Raw genomic sequence first — 23953 nt, 5'->3', positions numbered from 1 at the left:
AAAGCAGGCGCTTTCTTTTTCTTCATTGACGGAGGATGTCTGTAACGGACTCCAGTGCTGTGTGTGAATTTCTAATCCAGCAAGGGTTATATAAATTGACTGAAGACCGCCTACTGTGCTGTCAGTTCGTTACTCAGAATGACAAATTCATGAGCGAGGTCAGTGTCTGAGCTAATACACGAGAGGCCATTAGGGCGTGCCCCATTATTGAATCAGTCACGATGAGTCGCACCAGTCATCAGAGACCAGGATTCGGGACAACTTCCATAACATTCACTCGAATATGGATGTTATTTTCGAGTGACAAGCTGTGATAACAGTCACCAATTACCGCGGATGGCCATATGCCGCTATTAATGACCATTAGGGTCAGTTTGGACCGAGTCAAATGCTATTTCAACGTAAAAGAAACGGATAACGGTCAAAATTTAAAGCGGCCTTTTTGTGACAAGACACAGTAATCACCTAGTTCATCGCTTGGACTGGTTTAGGACTCCACGTCCTCACAAGCAGCGTGAATAGAGCAGTAGCACCCTCTCATTGTGGGTCCAAGTTATGCTTAGCATATTGTCTTGCGGCTTTTATTGGATGTGGAAGATGAAACTAAAATGCCTGAGTGTTCTGTGAGCATTTCCGTGTTTCGAGCAAAACATCTTGTGAACAGCATCTATGGAATATTCGCCTCCGAAACATCTTTGGAGGTCTCAACTTCTCGCGTGCACGTACTGGTTTAGAGAATTGTGATTATCTGTTGATTCCACTCCAAAGGAAGCTCCCAGTATACAGTGAACTAGCCTGACAGCGTATCAACTAGAATTGGCACCTGATCCATGGAGGGTAGAGCTACATGCTCACTTCTTCGCTTTTTCAGTTTAGCATGAAGGTTGCAAATCAAGGATTTATCATCATCATCATCATCATCATCATCATCATCATCGTCATCATGTGTTGACACTGATGCTTCACTGACATAAGAAGAACTTATCAACTTGTTTTTGCCTAGAAGTCCTGCGGATGAGACCAAACAGCTCAGAGAAGTCGTTAGTTGTGTGTCTGACGCCAGCTGCAAACAGCGCTTTACGCCACCTGTCTTCGCTCACTAGATAGCTTGCCTGTGTATCCCTCATAATTAGCTGGGTTAGAAACGTGCGCCTACACGCGCATATACTACCGGCCTGAGCAGTTCGACCTGTCTACGTAAATCTGTGTGACGCTGCGAAATGCAACTGTGATAAGCAAGCATACAACGGATTTTGGGATAATGAGATCTTAACAGATTATTATTGGTCCTATGTAGACGAAAACCTGATGGTGGGGACATTAACCTTTTCTGGGGAGGGACCAATGTCCTTTTAAGGTGTCGTCAACGCAGGGTTCATTCGAGACATACGCAAGAAGTTACTGTAAATTATTCGTGAAAAGACGCGCTTTCTTTTCGTTATTTATCCCAGAGGTACTAGTGACCAATTACACTGACGGTACTTCAATATTCATGTAAAGAATTGTGCTTCACAAATTCTTAACGGAGGTTCTTTTTTATTCGACCTAAAAAGGAGCTCAGGAGGGTGTTTAAACTATTTATACCCAAGGAGACTTTTCTTAAGTCACTCGAGGTGCCTTTCACACGTGGGGAAATCACACCACAGCTACCTAAAGCTTGCTATCTGTTGAACGGATTTTTCTGAAAGCTGTGCAACTAGTTTACTAGAGGAAACACTACTTATAAGGTTTCTGAAAACCCTTGGACAGTCGGTGAAGGTTTTCACTCTTTTTGGGGCTCAGTCCCCAAGTTTCCATCAATTGTATTTTCTACTAAACTCAGATTGCACGAAATTTGCGAGATACATTCGTTTGCGCACCACTTTGGTCACTACAGGAGACTCGAAGGAATTACCGCCTGCGCTTTATTGAATATCGTACCAAAGTAAACATAAGGCAGCGTTTGTGCGTAACATTCAGTTGTTGAATTTCATAACGGAAGATTCAGCTAAAATTTAGTTGAGTGGTCCGTGAAAGCCAACTTGGTGTGCAAATGAACGTATTCCGCGGACACCAAGACAGGTTTATCTGCCGGTTACCATTTGGCGTTATATCCAAGATTTCAACCATGCAATCATTAGACTATCCCTTCGTAAAACTAAGGGATAGCCAACATACTTTAGTAGCGTATGGTACATGTTAGCAGTAGGGTGTTCGGGTCCGGATGACTAAAACCGTCACAGAAGTTTGACGATTCCCCGCGTCGAACGTTCACTTGAAGCCCCTGTCATACGATAAGCGAGGACGATGATGATGAAAAGAGGAGCAGTACCATACGGACCCTCACTGAAAATCGAAAAATCATTCTCAATAATAGTATAAGGTTACAAACATCCGAGCAACGTATCCTGTTGCCAGTGATTGATCAGTTGTGTGAATGATTTCCGTGCAGACCGAATAAGGCGCAATTCAGCTCATTTAATATGATCCCATGATAATACCCACAGAAATCCAGAAATCCAGAAGTTGTAACCACCAGCATGACTATTTCGTTTCGTTTTCTGGAATTTTCTTGTTAATTAGGCTAATTTCTCGGAAATCACAATGACGGCTTACAGCGAGCGAGGATGCGTGATCAACATTTATCAAGGATTGAACCAGACGAAACCAGTCAGGTGGGTCATTTTCTAATCAAATTTGTCCCCTCTCTCTCCTACTGATTGGTTCAGGTAGATTCATAACACAGAGTTTGTCTGTCTGTTTCTCATCTTTCCACAGGAAAATCGATGAGCGCTGTTGGATAAAATTATGGTCAGTTATTAGAGCCCATCGCGACACTGAACAGTTACGCGAAAATCCTAATTTGCAAAACATCACGAATATTTCTCATTTTATGCAAAAGATGAAAAATCCACTGTCAGCAGTTAAAAACTGATTCGCTTCTGTTCATGTACGTGTAATTCGACTGAAAACGTAAATAAAAATAGGTCACAGTCACCACTGGGAGCCTTGGACAATGGAACACACAAATTTTGTAAACTTATTGTCTTTTAAGAGCCATGAATCTGGAATGACATTACGGTTTAAAATTGAGGACAATTTAACAGGTTCAATCCTGGATGGACGGTTCGAATTAAGGAGTGTCCCGAAAGTCCACTGGTATATCTACACAACGTTACCAGGCTGTGAAACAGCAGGTAGGTGATGACGCTTTCATTCAGTCCCGGATTGCGTCAATCTCATTCGGAATAGACTACCATGAAATAAAATACAGTGGAAAATCCCAGACGTGGTTTCTCACATCGGGCTTGGGAAGGTTTGGGTACAAGGCCGGATGAGTGTGGATGGCAAAACCAGCAACTGAACTAACCACCCAAAACTCACCCCATTTATCGATCGGATTCCCGGTTTCGTCCCATTAGTTACAATTGCTTAGGATACGTGGGTTTGTGAATTCCGGAGATCGAAACTATGTAGTTCAGTAAAGCTTCGGAGCGATTATGACAAACAGCTCACAGATTTAAGCAAGCCGTACCAATCATTATTTCAATTTGAGATACATTTCGACATTGTGATATGAAAAAAAACTTCATCGAAATTTACGTTCCTTTGGATCCAGAACTTCGGGCAAGCGACTAGGAAAGCAACTCCCCCTAAATTGCGTATCATAGCTTGGAGTCAAGAAATCTCTTAATCTCAAGCGTAGGATAAAGCAAAATTTTCATTCAGAACTATCAGTGTAACGGTGATACTACTGATAGGGAGGCACGTGAGTAGTATGTGTTGTCCCTGGAATTTCGATTTGCGTCTATTGAAAAAGAGAGATCTGTTGCGGAATTCGTAGAGCCACTTTATAACATTTGCTTGGATTTTACCGACGAATGAAGTGGAGTCAATGAATCACTAGGAAAGTTCAAGAAGACCCATTGGGGAGAAGATCGGTGCCCAATTTTTGTAACTAAGATGCAGATTAGAGTTTTGCTTCCCTGTTCAATTTTTGTAACTAAGATGCAGATTAGAGTTTTGCTTCCCTGTTCAATGGTCTGTAACTCCGCAGGGAAGGCCTTCCTCTCACCAGTAGGTTCTATGTTAAAATTTTTCAGGCATAAACAACTTAATTTTGAATGGTTTGCACTCCGAATGTCGAACACTGCTTCCAGATTTATACACGGAGCAACTGATTCAGAAAGTTGATGTCTTTCGACTACGCAGACCACTGTTTGCGTGAAAACAACGAATGGATATTTCATCAAGCAGCGGACTGCTTGATTTTTATTCTTCACTCAATAGGTTGGATGGTTTAGAAAGTGTGTTGTGCCCCGATGGAGTATGCCTCGGGAGAATAAGGGAGCCCGGAGTGACAACTCGTTGCGCGATTGTTAATTTGTACTTAAGGCTGCTCTGCTTGGCGCCGGGGCTCTACGGGGGCTGATGTCGCGCAACACAAGAGCTGATGTTCCTTGAGCCTTCATCCTTGCTTTTAAAACGACCAACTGACGTTACATTGCGAATTTACTTACGGATCACTTAATACGTCAATTTTACCAACGTTCTCAGACTATTTGATAAGCCTAGTTAGATTACGACAGTGCTTGATGGATAAGCTTCTCCTTGGATTAGTACAATGCCGAATTATGGGGCTGCTACCTCATCCTTGGTTAGTCCATTCATTGAATGATTATCAATTTTTCAGGGGAACAGGAAAGTATAGGCGAAAGTATAGGCTACAACGGTCACCTCATCAAGCGAGCAAAGGTCTCGATACCGTTTGTCTGCATAGATCAGTTCAAACTCTTTGTGGCTGACGTGTAAACACTCATAGCAAACACTCATATAAACATGGACTCAATGAGCGATTGGACTGTGCGGAACGACAAATTATCGTGCTGTAGTAAGTACGGCCAAATACAAGGTATTTAGTGTAACCGATTCAGTCGTTTCCCATACAGGCGGTCGCAGCTGATTGACGACATTTCCGATAGGCGGATTGGAAATACACGTTAGGTTTTTCTGCTTCATGTAAACTTTTCGTTACAAGTTTCGGTGACATCAAATGCCATCGGAATGCTGCCGGCGTGCGTTTAGTCACTGCAGAATAGAGTACGGGTTTTGGCGCCGAACGGTTACGACAGGACGACACAAGTTACGTAAGTGCATTCACACGATAACACTCCAGTCTAAACTGTGGAAAGGAAAAATTGTATCAGAGTAGAAGGGTTCCCCAAATAATACTCACGAAAATGATTCTATCAGAAAATTTGTTTATGTATGTGGTTTAGCGAGACAAGTACTACTGTTTGATGGTAATCCTGAGTTCATCTAATATGTCCCATAAAGCAAGGAAAGAAGAGGAAGTTGGGTTGATGTGGAGTTGTTTGTGGTGCGCAAACCTTGCCCAAATTTGATGCACCGAGTTTGGAGACTCAACACACTTCAACATAGCTTAGGTTTGTCCAGCAGTGAAGTCAGATAACTGCCAGTTAATGAGTTATGTGAGACGTTTCTGGTTTCAGTAGTGCGTTTTTATTGGACGAGCTGGACCAAGTGGTTAGAGCCCGAATTTACTGACCGGAAGACCCGTGGTTCGAACCCGACTTCTGCCTCTTGACTTGCCCTGTCTAGGCTTGGGCAACCTGGCAGTATCCCAGCCCTCGTGACTCCTTCGTGTGGCATGGCAGCTAGGCACCGAAAGGGTACTACAGCTGAACAGTTTTATTAAACTGCTTTTCGAGACCCTATACTGACCAGTCAGATATCGTGCGAGTGAAACAAACGATTTCTTCCGGTATCTTTAGCATCTGTTATTTTTAAAGAGGATTTATCTACTCTTTCTGAGAAAACCGTATAGCGTCTTCGTCCGAATCGTACAACGCATATGTTGTTTTGCTAGATAAATTCGAGCGATCAAGTGCATCTGTTGTCCGATCACCAATTCCGTAGGAACTCACATACTTCCAAGAAACTCTGCTACACAGCATACATAAACAAGGAACAGTTAGTTTTTTAGGCATCACTTCAGTCGATTTGAAGTGCCTAACGAGGAGAATCTGAGGTTGCACACTGCCTAAACCCAACAGACTCTGCGGTCCCAGGTGATGCAAATCAAACTCTAGGCGGTGTGTCTCTGTTTCCCAATGGGATGTGATCAGCCATCTGCTGTCAGTGTTCTAGTCATAACGCCACTTACTGTACTGTGATACCTTCCCATCTTGTTTCCCCTACGATCCTCTCAACAGTTCTTCGCTGTCCTTACAAATAACACACTTTAAACAACCATTCAATATTCTTCTTCAGATCCTTCAAACCAGATTTTGTTCTGCTTCGACAACATTCAAGTGGCGCTAATGAGGACTGGCAACCGATATTAACCGGACTAATGTACGCGGGTACTCCATGTATGAACACCCTTCATGCTGTGTACAATATGAAAAACAGACCGTGGCTGGTGAGTCGCTTAAATCTTTACTCATCTGAAATCTACCATAACGACGGATAATTAGAGAATGGTAAGCTGAACTTCTGCCTCGAAGAATACCATCAGATTGCAGTGGTTATGATATATTTAATTGGGAAGTATTTATCAAAACTCCTGTTAATTACAATCGTGGCAAAATGGATTTCATGAACTAAATTTCGGCGCATAGGATAAATTTAGGATTGTGTCTATAAAAGGCTACTGAATGCTTATGCGAATTCACTTTTGTGATCGGTTGCTCCACTTTTTTCCTCGTGGCCAAAGCATGGACCTTTGTGTATCGTAAAAATTGTCCCTTGGGTGTCGGTTACGGATTGTTAAGTGAACTGAACTAAACATGCCTCGCAATATTGAATTTTTTTCCGGTTTCACTTGAATAAACGTTCTGAACAATGAGACCACAACATCAGCTGCACCAGCTGTTTAACAAGACGAGAGGGCTGGGAGGCCGCAGCGCGATTGGTGGAGTTATACAGAAATACAGATAGGTTTTCGACAACACTGTGTTTCCAACCTATTTGGCACGGTACCAATTTGCTGCCCTCATTTTTCGCCCGTTTTTGGCGCTAAATGTTATTTTGTGCTCCGATTCATTCGATGCGAAATGCAGGTATGGGTTTTCTTGAGTTTCCACTTTGCCATTTTGCAAGCCCTCAACATGCGTGAAACTAGTCATCACCATTATCAATGCAAACAAGTTTCGACCGTTATATATTACCCAACTCTGAATTGGCGTGGTTAGACATGTGTAGAAGGTTGCGGTTCTGCGTGTGACCTGTGCTAAAACCGACATAGAGGTAGTCATCAAATGTCGTAGGCAACTTTGTGGTTGAATACAGCCGTTCATTCTTTCATATCTACACCCCAATTTCAAGTCCAGTCACTAAAGCGCTCCTCATATAAAAAAATACGCTGCTAAACTTGCTGCATTTTGAACCAGTAGAACCTACTTAGCTGAACACTGACCATCGGCTACAAACACTTCGTCAACTTTCCTGGGACAAGAAGTACGCCCATTCAACCAAGAAAATAGTCACCCTGGAAGCATGGGGCTTGTGGTGGCATGAAAAGTTCGTAGCTCAGCTGTTTTGTGGAGAACTCTTTGGTTTGCAGCGGACCGGAACGTATGTATCAATCAGTTTTAATTGCACTGGACACTTTCCGGGATCAATGAAATACAATCTATCGAGAACTTTGATCCAGCAAATTAAGAAAAGTTGGCACTTTCCAACATTTAGACGGTGGTTAAATCAAGTAAAAGTCCTTCTAACCGAGTGCAATTTTATTGGCAGAAATCCAGATGGGTTATACTAAATCATTTCGATTGCTTCAATGAATAATGAGGTGAATGAATGAATGAACGGGATGGGAATGAATGAGATGTCAGTATCGTTCTCACATGGGAAACGCAACTGTCAGGTTTGGAACAATCGTCCCTGCCGGTAGTTCATATTGTGCGACAAACCTCTCGGTTCTTGTCTTTATGCGAGTGATATCACTTAAGGAAATCAATAATAGAAACGTAAACATAACTGAGAGCATTTAAATGATAATTTTATGGGAAATATTTGAACAACTACTGCTAACGAGTAGTCACAACTGACCGTTAGATATCAAAAGACCGTCGCATAATTTGACCGGAAAGTCATAAAAAGTAAGGTGGTCATTGAAATTCTTAAGACACTTGTTTGAACTAACTTTTGGTTATGAGCCAATCTACCGATCGTTACCAAATTTCTCCGAAAACAAAGTACATAGCCTATTGCAATGCAAACAAGTTCGCTTGTCTCTGACCAATAACCTCAATAGCTAACCCAAAACACTTTGGTCAAATTCATAACGTTCCAATAGAGATTTTGTGATCGCACCTGTCAAAGCATGTGAAATCATCAAGACGCTTTTCAAAGCTATCGCTTTCTCAAAGGATGCTTCACAGAATATCGTGTTCAAAAACATTTCAGGTAGGCTTTAGTGTGAAAAGAAACTGAAGTCTGTTAGCCCAACAAATAATTTGGGGATTTTAAATGTTACAAAACAGCCAATCTATTCGACTTCTCGGTAATGCCGCATTTACCGTGCTCCAAACACCACCTCTGGAGTTTATGCCGCTTAATGTTCGGTCGTTTTTTTATTGTAGTGGTCTAGTATGCAAACTAAAAGACGAGATGTCCGGCGCGTGGAACCTTGTTGCTCTTGGGAATGTAACATTTATTTTACTTTGCCCGTTTCGAATTGCATGTGGTGCACTGCTACTCGAAAGCGACCGTGAAAAACGGACTAAAGCGTTTGCAGTATTGCGCGGCTTTCCTAGGCAGATATTGTTGGTCAAATGTCCGCACCTTTGTCGCTATCAGAAATCTCTTCTATTTCCTAGGTATTGAGGTAGACTAGCTAGCTTGCGATTTTTACTTTCCGGCAAAATCCAAGATCATTCTTGCGGCGCTAATGCGTGTTGCCCAGGTCATCATGACTAGAAAAGTTTGCGCATAACTTCTTTCATCTCTAGAATGTGGCATGTTATGAAACGAACAACCCTAAATCCAAATGACGTTGTATTCAAGACTGGATAGGTAATGTACCAGTTAGTTGGTTTTCTCTCAGTAGCAAAATCAAATATGATTTTAATTTCACGCAGCAAAACGAATGGGCGACAATCCCTCATGCTTAGAGTTCGTTTTTTCTTTTGGTAATTAATTCTTCGTTGACCAGAAAAAACCTCAAGAGTACTACAATTTTCGGGAGGATCACTCGTATTTCGACTACGAAACACTTCTTAGCGCTGAATCTCTCTGACAGAGACCACTTCTCACAGATCTTGAATCGTTCTTCCGGATGGTTGCTCCTGTGCCTAGGCAATAAGGCTGAAACTACTTTCCGAAAATTATCTTACTCCAATATTATTCAACATTCACATAAACGAGGTTCTTTAGAGGAAGAAGCCGTGCTTTGTGATCGGCCAAAGCGTTTCAAATCAAGAGCAATGGAACAGTGCTTCCTGGTTAACAAGACTAAATTGTTTTAGTAGGTGTTCCCAAAAGAAATATCCAACCGGCAAGAACAGAGTACCTTTCGTCTGCAACTCGATTGCTCACGAGTCTTGCACAGTACAGTCACATCTTGTTTAGCTTATCCTTTCTGTGCATCATTAGGATAGGCTGCGTAACACTCTGCTTATTTTACCTCCTACATGGAATGCCTCTCTGTTCATCAATTAAGTGGCTTAGGTAGTTTCTAGCCCCCCGTGAATCGTCAGAAAACTTTGCAATTTCGTCTAAGATCGATCCGGAACATAAGAACTATTTGTATGTCTTTCCTTCAGTTCGCTCACTTGCTCCTACTGCGCAATCGACTGGGGAAAGAGGCATTTCCTCTCATTACACAGGTATACCACACCAGCCACAAAGAAATGGTGAGTTTATTCATCCATTCAGTACTCTTCCATTCTTGCGCGTGTTTAAATCTAACCTCCTTATCAAAACGATTATGTGCAGTGAAAGTGTTAGTGTTTTAAGATGCACTTCTCCAGAGGTTTCAGACGTTTCAGCTTTCTGCTGGTCATAGATGACGCCTAGAATAGACGCCACTGCTTATCCGCACGCAGACATTACGACAGCTTTTATTTTTCATTCATGCGTGGGACATCTTTTGATCTATCAACTTTATTCTTGCTTTTGCCGATTAGTAAACGGCAAGATTCGTCTCATCCAAGTGAAAGTTTATTCTTGATCATATTGGGAGGATATCGAAGTGCGACGTAATCACACTGTTAACTGACCATTCGTGGCTGAGTGGTCAAGTGTCCAAACTACTGGCGGGAGGTCGTGTTGAGATGCGCAATGCAATGATTCCTGGTAAGGATGAGGCAAGTGTACACTGCTCCTCGACTTTTCCACTTGGATTGGTTTCACCTACAGTACAAAATCTCAATTGAACAACACCAGGACAATTTAAGTAAACCGTTTTCAGTAACACAATAGTTCATTTGAACTGAAAACGGATCTGCGAGGCTCGTTAGTTGTAGAACATTGATGGAATGTCGAAGTATCTCTTATTCGCAGAGTGTGCAGCGCTGGCAACACCAAACAAATTTACAAACACAGCCGATTATTTTGAATTTATGCTCTTAATTTGGCTTTATTACATCCGTTCTCCCGGAGTTTTTCGAAACCGGCTAGTGAGAAAGCAATCCGGGTTGGTTGAGTTGCTTTGCAGAAGTAGCTTCCGACATCCTGGAGATTAGTCGACTTCTAAGCATCTGACTATCGATGCTCTGATAAACCCATTTTAAATCCATTCCGAATCTCACAGAGAGTCCAGTTCACGACACATATTTCCTTTAGCAAGTAAAAGTATGAACCAAGTTTTTCATAGTGATATTTGGAGATATATGAGTAGTCAGATTGAGTTTATCGGATTATAAAGCTATTCAATAGTACAGAAAACAAATTTGACGCAGCGAAGATTATAGGGGAGAGGAAAAATCTGGTGCCTTTCCCATTGAAAACTGATGATTACGTTGGTTGGACGATACAGTGATCCTACAATGACATTATTCGCCTTCGGGTGTGCTGGCGGTAACCCTGGGGATGGGAAGGAATCTCTGAATCAGATAATTATCCTGTTTTTCTATTTAGGTTACAGCCCCTGCATTTCCCACAATCATCAAGGTTGGACTTGGCCATGGAGGAGAAGGAAAAGTGAGTGCTACCTTTTGACGTTGTCTGCGTTGACTTGCTTCACAAAGCGCATAAAGCCTTACATGAAACAAGTCTTACAATGACACAATGTCCGTGTGTTGACGTTTTACATACCACCCAGAAGGTCATCATGGTCGCCGTACTTGAAAACGAGACTATTTTACACTTTGTCACAAACGTCATGGATGCATCAACAGGGTTGAAATGGTGAAGACTCCATTCACGTCTTGTCAACAGTTGCAATTCATATCGAACGCGCTTGTTGTCTACCAAATAGTAGTGCTAGCTTCTTATCTGAAGCTTGTTTCAAATCGGATGAGTTGCAGGGTGATCCTTTACACAATGGTACATTAAAAAACATCAGAAATCACAAGCTTTTTCGGGTTATAAGGTAGTCTGCCCGATGGCTCAAACTAAGCCGCTTATAGCTTATTTTGGTTTCCGTATCCATAAGAGCGTGGAGAATCCCTTCAAAGTGGAACCTTGGGATTTGGCACTCGCTTGTTATCATAATAATGTGTTGCTTTATTGTCCAGTGACGCTCCACTTCATATGAAGTATCCGAAGCTCGCCCATTTGGGAGAACGAAATCAGCCAAATCTACGGCTGCACTGTCTTGTTACCTTATTGGAAATCGCCTGTAACCTCTGAAACTATCATTGCTTACAGACAACAAGAATGGAAGATTTTCTGAGCAGTACTAGAATCTGAAACACCCTCCACTTTATCGATCATTGTCATGAATAACCCGCTGCGTGTACACCTCTATGCAGATCCGAACCGACAATCTAGTGGCTTATCAAGATGTCACGAGTTTGTTGGCGGCTGGGAATACCTATGCTACTACAGAACCGTTTATTGATGCCAAGTGCGATGTGCACGTGCAGAAGATTGGACCACAGTACAAGGCATTCGTGTAAGTCCTACTTGTGTGGTTCCACATTTCATTATACAGAACATACCTAAGCGCCAACAGTACGTCGCATTTATTGTCTACAGAGTGCAGATGCATATCATCGGTGGTTGATCAGGTGGCCGTTGCAAGTTGATTGCCAAGCTCAGTGAACAGATCAGCGGTCATCTGATCAACGACCAATGAACGCACCCAAGCCACAAATACTCCGGTCTACTTCGGGATGTTTATCAACTGTAGGCAGTTAGGTTTGATGCAATGGTTTATTCTTGCTGTGTAGCGTTAGCCCTGATTACACTAGCCTCTCATACGGACTCATTTTTTGTCGAACAGATTGATGGTATAGGTTATCAGTTTGCAAAAATTCCAAGGTCCTCAGTGTTCCAGTGTTCACTCAGCTAGAACCAGACATGTTCGGTAGGCCAGCGTGGTGGTTGTCTGAAATAAGTGAACCTCAAACGAATCCAAATTTTTCATCCTCATTAGCATTCAGAAAATACACACGGTGATCAGCATTCCAAACTGAAAAACTTTCATTTAATGCATTCAGTGAGTGAATTTTACTCCCAGTCTTCTTTTTATTGAATTTCTATGTGACTTTCTGTGTGTTCATGGGCTTTGGAACAGGAGACAACTTGGTTAAGTTGATCATTTCACCATATATTGGGATTATTCTGCGTGTGAGATCGGAGAAAGCTAACAGTGTCTACCCAGAGGGAAATTTCTGCATCACCTTTATAAATATTTCTGTAACTGTTAGTAGTATTATGGTTAGTACTGTGATCATCACCACCGCCAACGCCACCACCATTACCAACATCATTGTCAGTAGTGAACGCTGGCTTCTCCCTGCCACGCGGTTGTGGAGAAAGTACGCCATACTAAAGGAAGGACGGTTAGTGGATAGAAAAAAACGGTTGGAAGGTACACAAACGGCAGTGAGACAAACACGACATCTCGTCAGAGTAAGACTCACTCGACGGAATCGACAACATATCCCTCGCCGACCTTAAACAATACAAGCTCAGAACAACACCAAGCGGGGTACTACCCCTTCAAAGTGGCAGCATACTCGCCATTGAAATCACTTGGTTATCATGTCACACTGGGCCCTCAAGCACGCTCAGGGAGAATTACATGGCCCTCAATCACGAAGGCCAAGAAGGATCACGCACTACACAGACTGCCTGTGGCGGTTTGCATTTCGTGTTTCCACGTCGTGATCTGCCCTCTTTGGGCTTTTTGCCATTGGGGGTTTGGAAATGGAAACATCTCTTGGAAGATGCATAATACATATGCAATCCATCGCATTTTGAAAGACCATCCCTGCTGCTGTAGCGAGTCTCATCCATTATTATTTTACCTCTTTTGCACAATTGTGCTGCATGTATGCTGCTGTCAACTAACTTCTGCCATCGACGAATACATCGGTGATTTTTGTATGAAAGCGTTAAGTTGTTCAAGTCGGACAGACAAAGCTTAGTGACCATAACAGCTGCTTTTTATTCGTTGCCCGTTAGCTTCAATGAAATTCGCTTCTGACACCGTAGCTGGTGAAGCTGGTTTTGCTTCGATAACGTACTCGCTGACATCCTATGTTACAGCTCTCTAGGTACGTAAACTGATCCACTCACGCCAGTTTTTCACCTTTGGACTTTAAAAGAACACAAGGAAGTTGAAAACCACATTGGGTACTGATGATGGGAAAAGCATGCCGGAGCCACTTCCGACAGCCCTTATAGAGCGAATTTTTCCAACCGAAAAACAAAACTGCATCGCCCGCATAGTCCAAAGCCACCAGAATTTCACAAGAGTCAATTCAACTCGATCTTTTGAGTGTGCATTCTATTATTATACCAATAAAAAGGTAAAGAGAACAAGAGAACAGCCACACCAGTTGTGGGAAGGCATCTGATGATTTTACTGTGAATTCTAACAAGAAAGGAAGTGCGAGTACAAAGCCAACAGAACATATATACCAACACAAAGTGAATTCATTCTTGCGAAATACACTCATTTGAAAAAAATTTGGTTCTGCGAAAGATTCACCTGAAACCCATCTGAATCTCTCGTTCGTGATGTTTCCATGTAACTGAGTAGGCTGCACCAGGCCGCCTAATGTTTCATGGTGCAGCACATTCAGTCGCCTGAAAACGTCACAAACGAGAGATTCAGCTGCGTTCCAGGTGAGTCTCTCACAGAACCAAATTTGTCTGCAAATGAGTGTATTCTGCTAATTCCGTGCAATTTGGTTTGAAGTAGAACATAAGGTTGACGGAAACTCGGGGACTGCGCCTATCTGATGAGCTCCAAGAAGTGCGAAACCGGTTGTGGGCTGTCGAAGAATTTTCAGCAACCCTATGAGTAGTGGGATTCATTCTTCACTTATATGACGAAGAGTTTGTGTAGCTACACATTCGCGTATTCTATATAAGTTGGGGGAAGACAAGGCTTGTAAGATATTGCTAAAGTATTTGACGGAATGTAAATGCGCCCCCAGCCTGGTCTTACTCGATGCTCTCAGATTTGCGTCTCAAATTCTGGAGTTCGGCTTCGCAGAATTATGGAAGTCAAGAGTTGTCAATAGATTTATGATCAATAATTTGCTCTAGCCCCCCTAGAACGTTCTCGTGTCCCCAAGTAACTTTGAATCACCATCAGCGATCAACTTTGGTGGAGCTCATTTTAGAGTTAAAATCTGCGTTACTTTTTATAAACCGAGAGAGAATCTAGAATGATAAAACATCATCCACTTTAATTGTGTACAGCCATGGGCACTGGTACACAGGCAGGTGGTCAACTGAACCTCTACTGGCTTTTAATTTGAGTAAGTCAGCAAGAGAAGACTTTGTTGGCCCCCGGTTTTCAGACCAGCTTAGGCAGCTTTCGTGCACTCTCCTCCTCATCCTCCAGTAATTCACATTTCCGGTTCTGCGGTTTCCCTGTGTCCCTACACAGTCTTCGTGTGAGCCGAGGTTTAGGCAACCGCCTAACCGAATTATGCCTCAAGCTCCACGTCTTGCATCAAATAGTTACAGTAACCGTTCTGAGACCAGTTTCTTCCTGTGATTGTATAAAACAGCAATGTGTACGATTGCAAGGATCTGATTCTAATTATTGCCATTGCCATGTGATCTAACTGATTCTAACACATCATTTAACGAGCATTGGTGAAGGAAGTTAAATTGGGGTGCATAAATCACTTTGACTGATTCATGGGAACTCGTCTCTTAGAGTAACCGGGTAGAGCTAATGAAGAGCTGATAAAAATTGGCATTTTGGTCAGTGAGAGATCTTTTGGGGATGGACAGAAGGATGGAAGAGAGGGAAGGAACTGCAGGCCAAAAACAACCTTTAGCAGCTGCTGAGCCTTACGTATAGGACCTCGCAGGTTATGCGCTGGGATAGAACCAGATGAATGGGTTTTAACGAGTGGACACGAGGGACAAACAATAATGCAGAATTTCAGTCAGTAACTCCATGAATAGCAGAGTAAAGTCTAAAGCTAAAATCTATTGAGGAATGTTTCAAACTGGTCCGCGAAAAGATTTAAGGGACAATGATCAATAAATGACAGCTCTTACACTCTTGCTTATCCTTATACAGCGGATAATGTAACCCGAGTGGTGTCATCACGTGATGTCAGAAGAGACGTGGATGTATGAGTGTTTGCGTATTTAAGGGTTGTATACAGTTATTTGGCTTATAAACTTGACAGCGAAGCAGAAAGTGTTGTTGTAATGGTGAGAATCAAACAGCCGTCCAATTTTCAAGGAACAGCTAATCACGTTTCCACCTCCAGCCTGTTGAACAAGGTGTCCGCATCTGTGAAATACGCATCCTAGTAACAGGGTATCCCCTGTGGCTGTGTACGTATCATCCAGTAAAGCTCACTAGCTTGTTGTTGTACATGTAACCTCCAATCACGGTGAGATTGATTCCGTTAACGACAAGGAACCTAGCACAGTTACCGGGAACATCAAAAGCCTTACATCCACCGGCCAGGCTGATTGTAGCAAGGGTGAAACGTTCTGAGACTATGGGAAACTAAAAACAAAACGTTTCCCGAGAGCAAGTTAGCTTGATGGCACACATATAGTTTTGCTAGTTTTTGTGAAATAACTTCCCGGTTTATGTCATACAGAGGCTTTCAAGCGCAATGTCCAATGCAATATCACTGAGTGCATTGTTCCGTTTAAATAGCTGGAATCCTGTACAAACCAGTTGATTGTTTTATTTATTTTTGGGATGCGGTCTTGAGGGACCAAACAGAATTGTCCATTCTTCTGAGCTCTTGATGGAGCCTGATTATATTCGATACGGGTTGAACAACGCCTATGCAACGCTTCTTTACATACTCGCAAGAGTGGTTTTTGTTTAGCAGGGTCAAAACCTATAGTAAAGCAATTTTGTCGCATGCCATTTCATAGAACTCTATGTTTTCCTCCACAAAAGCCTATTTACTTGATCTCGATGCTGAAGAATGCTCATCCGGAGGCTGATCAGAAAAAAAATCGCTTTCCATCCATGCATATTTTGTGATGTTTGTTGGCTAACAGGATGACTAAATGTCGCATCGAAGGAGAGCATAATAGCGAAAATCAGGTGAACACTAACTTATTTTTAGTTTTGGGATTGCGTTCTCATCAAATAAGCTATTTGACTAGAACGCTGTTTAGTATGCCTGGAAATCAAACTGACAGGTAGTCTGTCAGGATAATTTATTCAGATGTCTGTAACCACTCGCATCATGATTATGTGTGCTCTACAGACGTGGCACACATTCAGACAAAGACAGGATGGAGGTTGATCAGGTCTGACGAATATCGAAAGAACGCAAAGAGAAAGTAAAAAAGAACGTTGGAAAACATCTTTGGGTTCAAAAGCAGGCCTAGAACGTTAAAATGGAGAATAGTTGTGGAACGAAGCTTGGAGCAACTGAAGGAAATCAGCTGACTGTTTGTGATGAGCGATAAGTACTAAGACCGCTGACTCGTCGTGATATCAGGAAACATGTTGCGAGTTTAACCGGTCCTTGGAAATACAGTGAAACAAATCACTTTATTCGGTGATGCTTCCGTCTCACGTTTCACTCTCCTTAAGGAAAGTGGGAGCTTTCGACTCTTGATGCTAAAAATAACCATAGTGTACCATGATGGTCTTACTATTTTAATAAATATGTGGTGCTTTGCGGATAATTTTCGTCGCACACAGTCAACGATGGAAATGAATACCTATTCGATCGTGTTATGACTTCCAGTAGAGAGTGTGGCCTATTATTTGTTCCAGAAATGTCAGGGGTTCGCAGGTCATTGTCTAGTAACACCGTTTACTAATGAGTGGTTTACTCATTGAAGCTGACTCCAATTAGTGTATTAGTGTGGCCAAGCCCCGGGATCTGAGTTTGGATGCACTCAGAATCAGTTCCAAACAGGCTATACAAGGGAGAATAGAAAAGCAATGCTGAAAGTGATCCATAAGTTTAAATACACCGTGACCAAAAGTGCACCGGTATGAGAACTTACCATGGACCATAACAGATTTCGGATTTCGACTCAACTTTATTCTGTAAGGTAAAATTGCTAGGGCTGGGGACTCGATGGTCTCCCTGGTGTCCAATGATATATTGGCGTCCTTCTGCAACACATGAAGCGCATGGGTCGCTTGATGAGCCTCAAACTAGTTGAAAACTCTAGTCCACAGCTGTTTACTCTCTACAGCTTTTAAGCAACCGTTTCATACCATTTATTTCTGAGAGAAAGTCTGTTGATTATGTTCGCAACGAATTATCGGGTCATCCTGTGTGACTAGGTGAGACATAACCGAATTTCCAGCTATAGCAGTTTCAATGCACATATGAGCTCAAAAGTAAACTATCAGAGAAATTACCATTCAAGTTTTAAACTGATTGCTCAGTTTCCAGTGCCAATGCCTATTTGACAAGTCCCAAACACAGGAACAGGTAGTGGGCTATCTGCCGATTTCGGGCGGCTGCTCTATACTACTTATCTCAATAACAAAAGAAATGCCGATTAAAATACTTAGTGAATAGAACATAGTAATTAAATTCCAAAGGTGCTCACGTGCGTGCAACTTCCACACACACATACACACACTGTTGGGACGTGAGGATTTGTGATTTATGATTCTTGGCCAGTGTAAACATTATGAACCCCCTGATCAGTATCAGATTGGGGTACAACGTTTGCGAAAGGGCTCACTTAGGGGTCAGCTTGATGACTGTTTTCTGAACCATGTTGGATAATCACTGAATATGTGGTGCTGAATGAACTGTGACTATTGGCAGCTAGTTGCAGCATTAGCCGAAACGCCTATTTAGGTGTTTTTACGACACTTTGGATGATAGACACCGGTCTGCCTGCCAGAGCACTTACACATAAAAGGGCAGACCACGTCTGATGGAAGAAAGGAGGAACGAACCAATCTTTAGTTTAGGAAACGCAGATCATCCAGAGGTGTCCCTGAGGCACGGCTGTGAATGAGGATAACGGCGCCTAGTTCCCTTGTGTACATACTCCCCACTGAACCTTAGGAACAGGAACCTATCTGAAATACTTATTTCGTATGCAGAGCAGTAAACTCAATTTGAAGCACTGTGAATCGTAACTGAGTTGTTTTGTTTGCCACTGACTAGGAAGGTCTTCGTACTTTTGAAATTGAGCTCTGACTGCTAACTGTTCGGTGCAGCGCATCCTCACTGCTTTTCATAATGGACTCTTCGTCAGATTAGGATTAAGTTCGAACGGTGTGAGCCAAGTCATACATAACTATTGGTCACTCCAGGTGGTCTTTCGAAGAGCTGAACTTCGTCAATTCCCATCTGCAATTGTGCGTAAGTGGGGGGGGGGCTCGATAAAGGCAGACCATTATTTGACTTGCTTACGAGAAGATGAGTAGAAAGAGAATTAAAAAGATGTTAAGGAGCAGATGCTCATGACTGCAAACGATGAAAATGCAGTGTAACCAGGAGCTTGTTTTTTCACCTGCCTTGGTGAACTGAATAAACGGGACCGAAATCCGTTAAAGTCTCCATAAATTTATCTCTTATTTGAACGACCGACTTAATGCTTGTCTTTCTCAGGCGCGTGTACTCACTCGTTTTAGGAGAAAATCCATTTCTGGACACTGGAAATCCAATATCGGCTCTTCCATTTTGGAAAAGGTTCCAATGAACGAAAGGTATGGTTCTCGATGCTGTGTATTTGTCTTATATACGAATTTGTTTGGCACCATTTCATCTCGTGTAGAGCATTAAAAATCGCCCATACTGTGAGTTTCTCGTCACATTTCAGAGACGGTGCTTTATACTCGATCGACGATGGTATCTGTAATGTGTTTGCCGGTGTCACCTAACCAGTCATGAGTTTTTAACTTACATCCAAACCCGCCACGATCTGTTATCTAATATAAATATGCATTTTTGTGAGCAATATCTCACAATATACTTCGTTGTATTCTGTGTAACACCAGCATATATAACGGGACGATACTTAAAATTATTGCGTTTGACCAATACCATCAAACCCACTGTGCATTCCACCTGACCACGCCAAAGGTATGCGTACACCCGATTTTCTGCGGTAAGAGGACGGCTTCTATCCGGCACATATGTTGGAAAAGCTGAATTTTTTTATAGGCTGAAGATTACAGGGTAATACTGAGTTAAGTCCATAACTAAGGGCTGTTGTATGTATCCGGTCGCCGAACTAATCCCATTTTCTTCTCCGTTAACCTCCACAAGGAAATGCGCAACGTGCTCAGTCTCACCTGTTGTATACCAGCTCAGATTCAGTTGCCATCAAATCTACATTTCGCTCACTTCATTCATTTTCTTAATTGAGTAAATCAGACAGTGAACTGCGCACTAAACTGCGAAATCGCTTCATCGACTGCCAGACCTATTCGAGTATATGGTCACAAAGATAGCCTTAAGACAGCCTACTCCGTGATGTCATACTGGGGTAGCCACCCTCTAGTGATTATTTACTACAATGCCATGTTTTTTATACGAAATAGCTTGAATAAAGGTCGTATTTGAGGCCCCGATCGCGATCCGATAGGCTCCACCTTGCTCTGTCATCCCCGGTTATGATGTGAGCTCATTGCGTCCAAAGATGCACCGGAGGTGGCAGAATCAGACCGCTGACAAACCTGGCCATAATATTTACATGAGACCCGGCATTTTAACTTTAGATTGTAGTTGAAACAGGTCAACAAAGCGTAAGAATGCCTCCACACGTAAACACGTTTTGCATTAACCGCAAAATCCACAGGCGGTGCGGCCTAAAAGTAGCACATCTCCATACTTCTAGTTCATGTTGAACATTTCAGACTACAACAAAGCAATACTATTATTATCATCATTATCAGTATTGTCATTATTTAATTATTACGATTCTTGTTACCTCCCCTCCATTTTATTACAGATTTAAACAGTGGGTAGACGAAGTGGCTCGCATGTTTGGTGGACTGGATATATGTTCCATAGAAGCACTACAAAGCAAAACAGGAGAATACTTCATCTACGATGTAAGTGGCACTGAAAGCTCTGCAGAAATCCATAGGAAAATTAACATAAGAAGGCGAATTAGATTAAAAAGCATTTAAACCAGGCAGGAGGCTTATTTTCATCCTACGGACAACTACGCAGGAGTTTGTCTTGAAAATACTTTCAAGTAGTTCGGGTTCGCCAAAGGAATAATGTATCCAGTTGTCATGGGGAAGAAATAAGAAGCCCGTATTGAGACGATGAACAATATCTGACCAAAGTTTGTTACATTGTGCCCGCTTCATCCAGTTTATCAGAGAGAGTCAAAGTTATCTCATCGCCTTGTGCCTCAGGTGAGTTGGTCGACTGGAATACATCACAGAATCCGAAACTGACCCAGATTTTTGACATTCACTGGTCTCTATCGGTCTTTCCGTCGGTGATTTCCTCCCCTTGTTGCTATTGTCCTGTTTTCAGCAGGCGTGGGGGGACAGAAATCGATCCACTCTGTCGGGTATTGATTTTCAGGATGCAGTGAATGCTTTCATGTCCCCGGACAGTTCAATAGTATTTTTTATGAGTCGGGCTTAACGCATTTTAGAGTTACGTTATGGTGTGTGCAGAATGGTTTGAATGAAGAAAGTTGTATGGAGTAAATTGATGAATTTATGATTTGAAGTGGGAAAGAAGTCACTGACTACTTATGAGTAGCCATGCACATTGATGGTTAACCTATCTCTAGTTAGTGAATTCTAATCCTATCCCCACCTCATTATTCATAGGGAAAATCCGTGGCTCTGGAGATGTCCTCCAGCTCTGTTGTTTGCTTCGTTTTTATATCGGGCCCTCTGAAGCACTTCCAAGCATTTGACTGCTTTATCTAGACACAATCTGAGTACGTATGAAGTTTGAGGACCCTATTTTTCCCCTCGAGCTAGACGTTTAACACTTTGACACCATTATTGAAACATCCGAAAACATTTTCCATAATTTTTCGGTCAGTCAGTAACTCATTGACAGCAAAAACTTTGGGGCAGTGTTTTGTTTGTAATGTGCTACATGAAATCCTGTTTGAAGTTAAGCTGAATGCTATTCAGTGTGACAAATAACGAATCATACCCATATTCGCGGTAAATAATACTAACAAAGCTGACCAGTGCAGAATTTAATTTTGTGTAGGTTGTTTCAGAGATTCCAGATCTACTCAGGGGAATTTACGACTGTTAATTATGAACAAAAACTAAAAAAAGTGTCTGAATTGATGGCTGCTTTAGAAAACCATTGCTTGTAGTTTTGACTCTTCTAACAGATTGGGTTTATGACCATACCTGAAATTGGTGGCTGTTCTCCGTCTAGCTACTGAGTCCGTATGTTGGTTCTTAATGCTGCCTGGTAGTTTCCGTGTGGAAACATTCCATGTTTTGTGCATTTTCTTTTATAACTTCACAAGGTGAATGGATCTGATATGAATCTGTTCGGTGAAAGCCAGGAAGAAGACCGGCGAGAAATTGCCGAGATTGTCGTCCAGCGCATGCAAACTGTTTGCATGCAGAATTCATTGTGAGTTCACTGACCCTCAAGCTCATTGTTTGTTGGTTGCTTACGGTTTTTTAAAACGTTTGGGCTTGCCTCCCCTGTCTATTTAGCTATTACATCAATTTTCTGACGCTCGGTTCACAAAATATCGGTTTCTCTTAACTAGTGAGCGGGGAAATGGGGTCTTCGGTCGAATAAGCGGCAAAAGGTTCGGTCGGTCGGTTGTATATGGTAACTGGTCACCTACTGACATGCATTCTTCTGTTTTATTTTCTGTTGTGACATAGAAAGGATCCTTCAGATAAAAGGCTGCGATAGCGTAAACCAGTATGTGTACCGGACCTTTTAGAAGCAAGTCCCCCAAAACACCTGATTCCCTGTGTTGTTCTTGTGGTATGCTTGGAACTCGGCTCCCATGGTGAATTTCTCAAACTACTTCAAGGAGAGTGAATGTCTATCTGAGTGTAGTGTGATGGCATACAACGATCTCACGGAGTACTGGTGCTTGGTAGAGTGAGCATCATTTTCGTTTGAACAGTCCTTTTGTCTAACCTCAACTAGTTCGGCGTGTCCACATCAGACAGAAAGGAATGAACTCCATTTCTATTCCTGTTAGAAGTCGTTAGCCTTGTATTTACTAGGTCTGATCGGGATTTAAGCTTCATAGATCCAAGTTGTGAGATGATCGTGTTACCAGCCCACGCCGGGCGCACTCGAACTAACACTTCTGAACAGATACGTGTTCACGATTGAGGGCTGTGTGTGAGCTCTCCAGAACAGTTGTGTTTGGGCAACGATTGATATGAACACAACTTCTAGAAATCCCGCAGCCACCTACATCTAGTCGTAAGGTGAGCACGATACTTTTGCAAAAAATGCAATAGATGCCATTCTGGTCATATGACTGCATTGCAATCACATAAAGCATTTGAACGGGATACGGTTACATATCGATCAACTCCAGTGGCTAGACATACGTTCTGCATATATGGTCGTCGTTCAGCTGTGAAACCCTTTCGATGCCTTGCTGACACAATACTCAAAGGGAAGCAAGAGGCCTAAGATACTGTCAGGTTGTTTAAGCCCAGACAGGATCAATCGAGATGCTGAGGTTGGGTTCGAACCACGGACCATTCTGATAGAAAGTTCGCGCCTAGGCCACTAAGCTATCTTGACCCTGAATTTTAACCCACCCCCGAAAAACTGTCGTCTATGGTATGTTATCACTGACTCAAGCAGTCAGTTGTAAAAAAAATTTGGCCAATTTCTGTTAAGTGTTTTCAGTTACACAATGCTATCATCCGTTTGCAGGTGTGTGTGCGCGAAACTTGATTACATTCGCCGGAGCCAAACCATGCTCAGATGCATGTATGGCGTACTGAAAGTGCTACTGTTTGTAACAAGACGTAACATACTACCCATAAGGTTACTGAAAGTTCTCCGATATCCCACAACTACTGTATTGTTAATTTATCATCCTGTCACAGTGCTTTCACAATGATCAATTATGGAGTGAACAGCAACAGAAGGCGAACCTCCTTTAAAAGATGTGAATTTGTCGGTCTCAGACATGCAATAATTCGTACAATTTCGTTTTATTTTTGCTGCAGGCTGATTTCTGATTTAATTAACTTTACTACAAATTGCTTGCGTTTGTTATCTTGTTCGGATGCTGTTTGTCTGGGCAGGTATTCCACGTTAGGTCTGGTGCAAACAATAGAAAATTGGTTGTGAGTAAAAACTCGTACGAAGAATTGGGTCTTGTCACAATGCAAAGTTTTCAATGTTCGGCCAACAATGGCTTTAGTTCAAGCGTTTTGTGCATGTTGACTGGGAAATGATAC

General features: G+C 42.3%; 1 protein-coding gene across 1 annotated transcript in view; it reads left to right on the top strand.

The window, feature by feature from the left end:
• T265_00821 (hypothetical protein) overlaps positions 1-23953 on the top strand; it is a gene marked incomplete at both ends in the record, with an annotated part of 48975 nt that overhangs the window by 18840 nt on the left and 6182 nt on the right. Inside the window, 8 exons of the mRNA XM_009164693.1 lie at positions 2563-2654; positions 6274-6424; positions 9774-9863; positions 11089-11151; positions 11925-12067; positions 19190-19264; positions 20512-20614; positions 22024-22133. Coding sequence (XP_009162957.1) covers positions 2563-2654; positions 6274-6424; positions 9774-9863; positions 11089-11151; positions 11925-12067; positions 19190-19264; positions 20512-20614; positions 22024-22133 — 827 coding nt within the window. The remainder of the gene's footprint in view (positions 1-2562; positions 2655-6273; positions 6425-9773; positions 9864-11088; positions 11152-11924; positions 12068-19189; positions 19265-20511; positions 20615-22023; positions 22134-23953) is intronic.

The sequence above is a fragment of the Opisthorchis viverrini genome (genome assembly GCF_000715545.1).
Source record: "Opisthorchis viverrini unplaced genomic scaffold opera_v5_8, whole genome shotgun sequence".
NCBI lineage: Eukaryota > Metazoa > Platyhelminthes > Trematoda > Opisthorchiida > Opisthorchiidae > Opisthorchis > Opisthorchis viverrini.
Note: the sequence above shows the minus strand (reverse complement) of the source record. Positions and strands in the feature narration are given on the sequence as shown.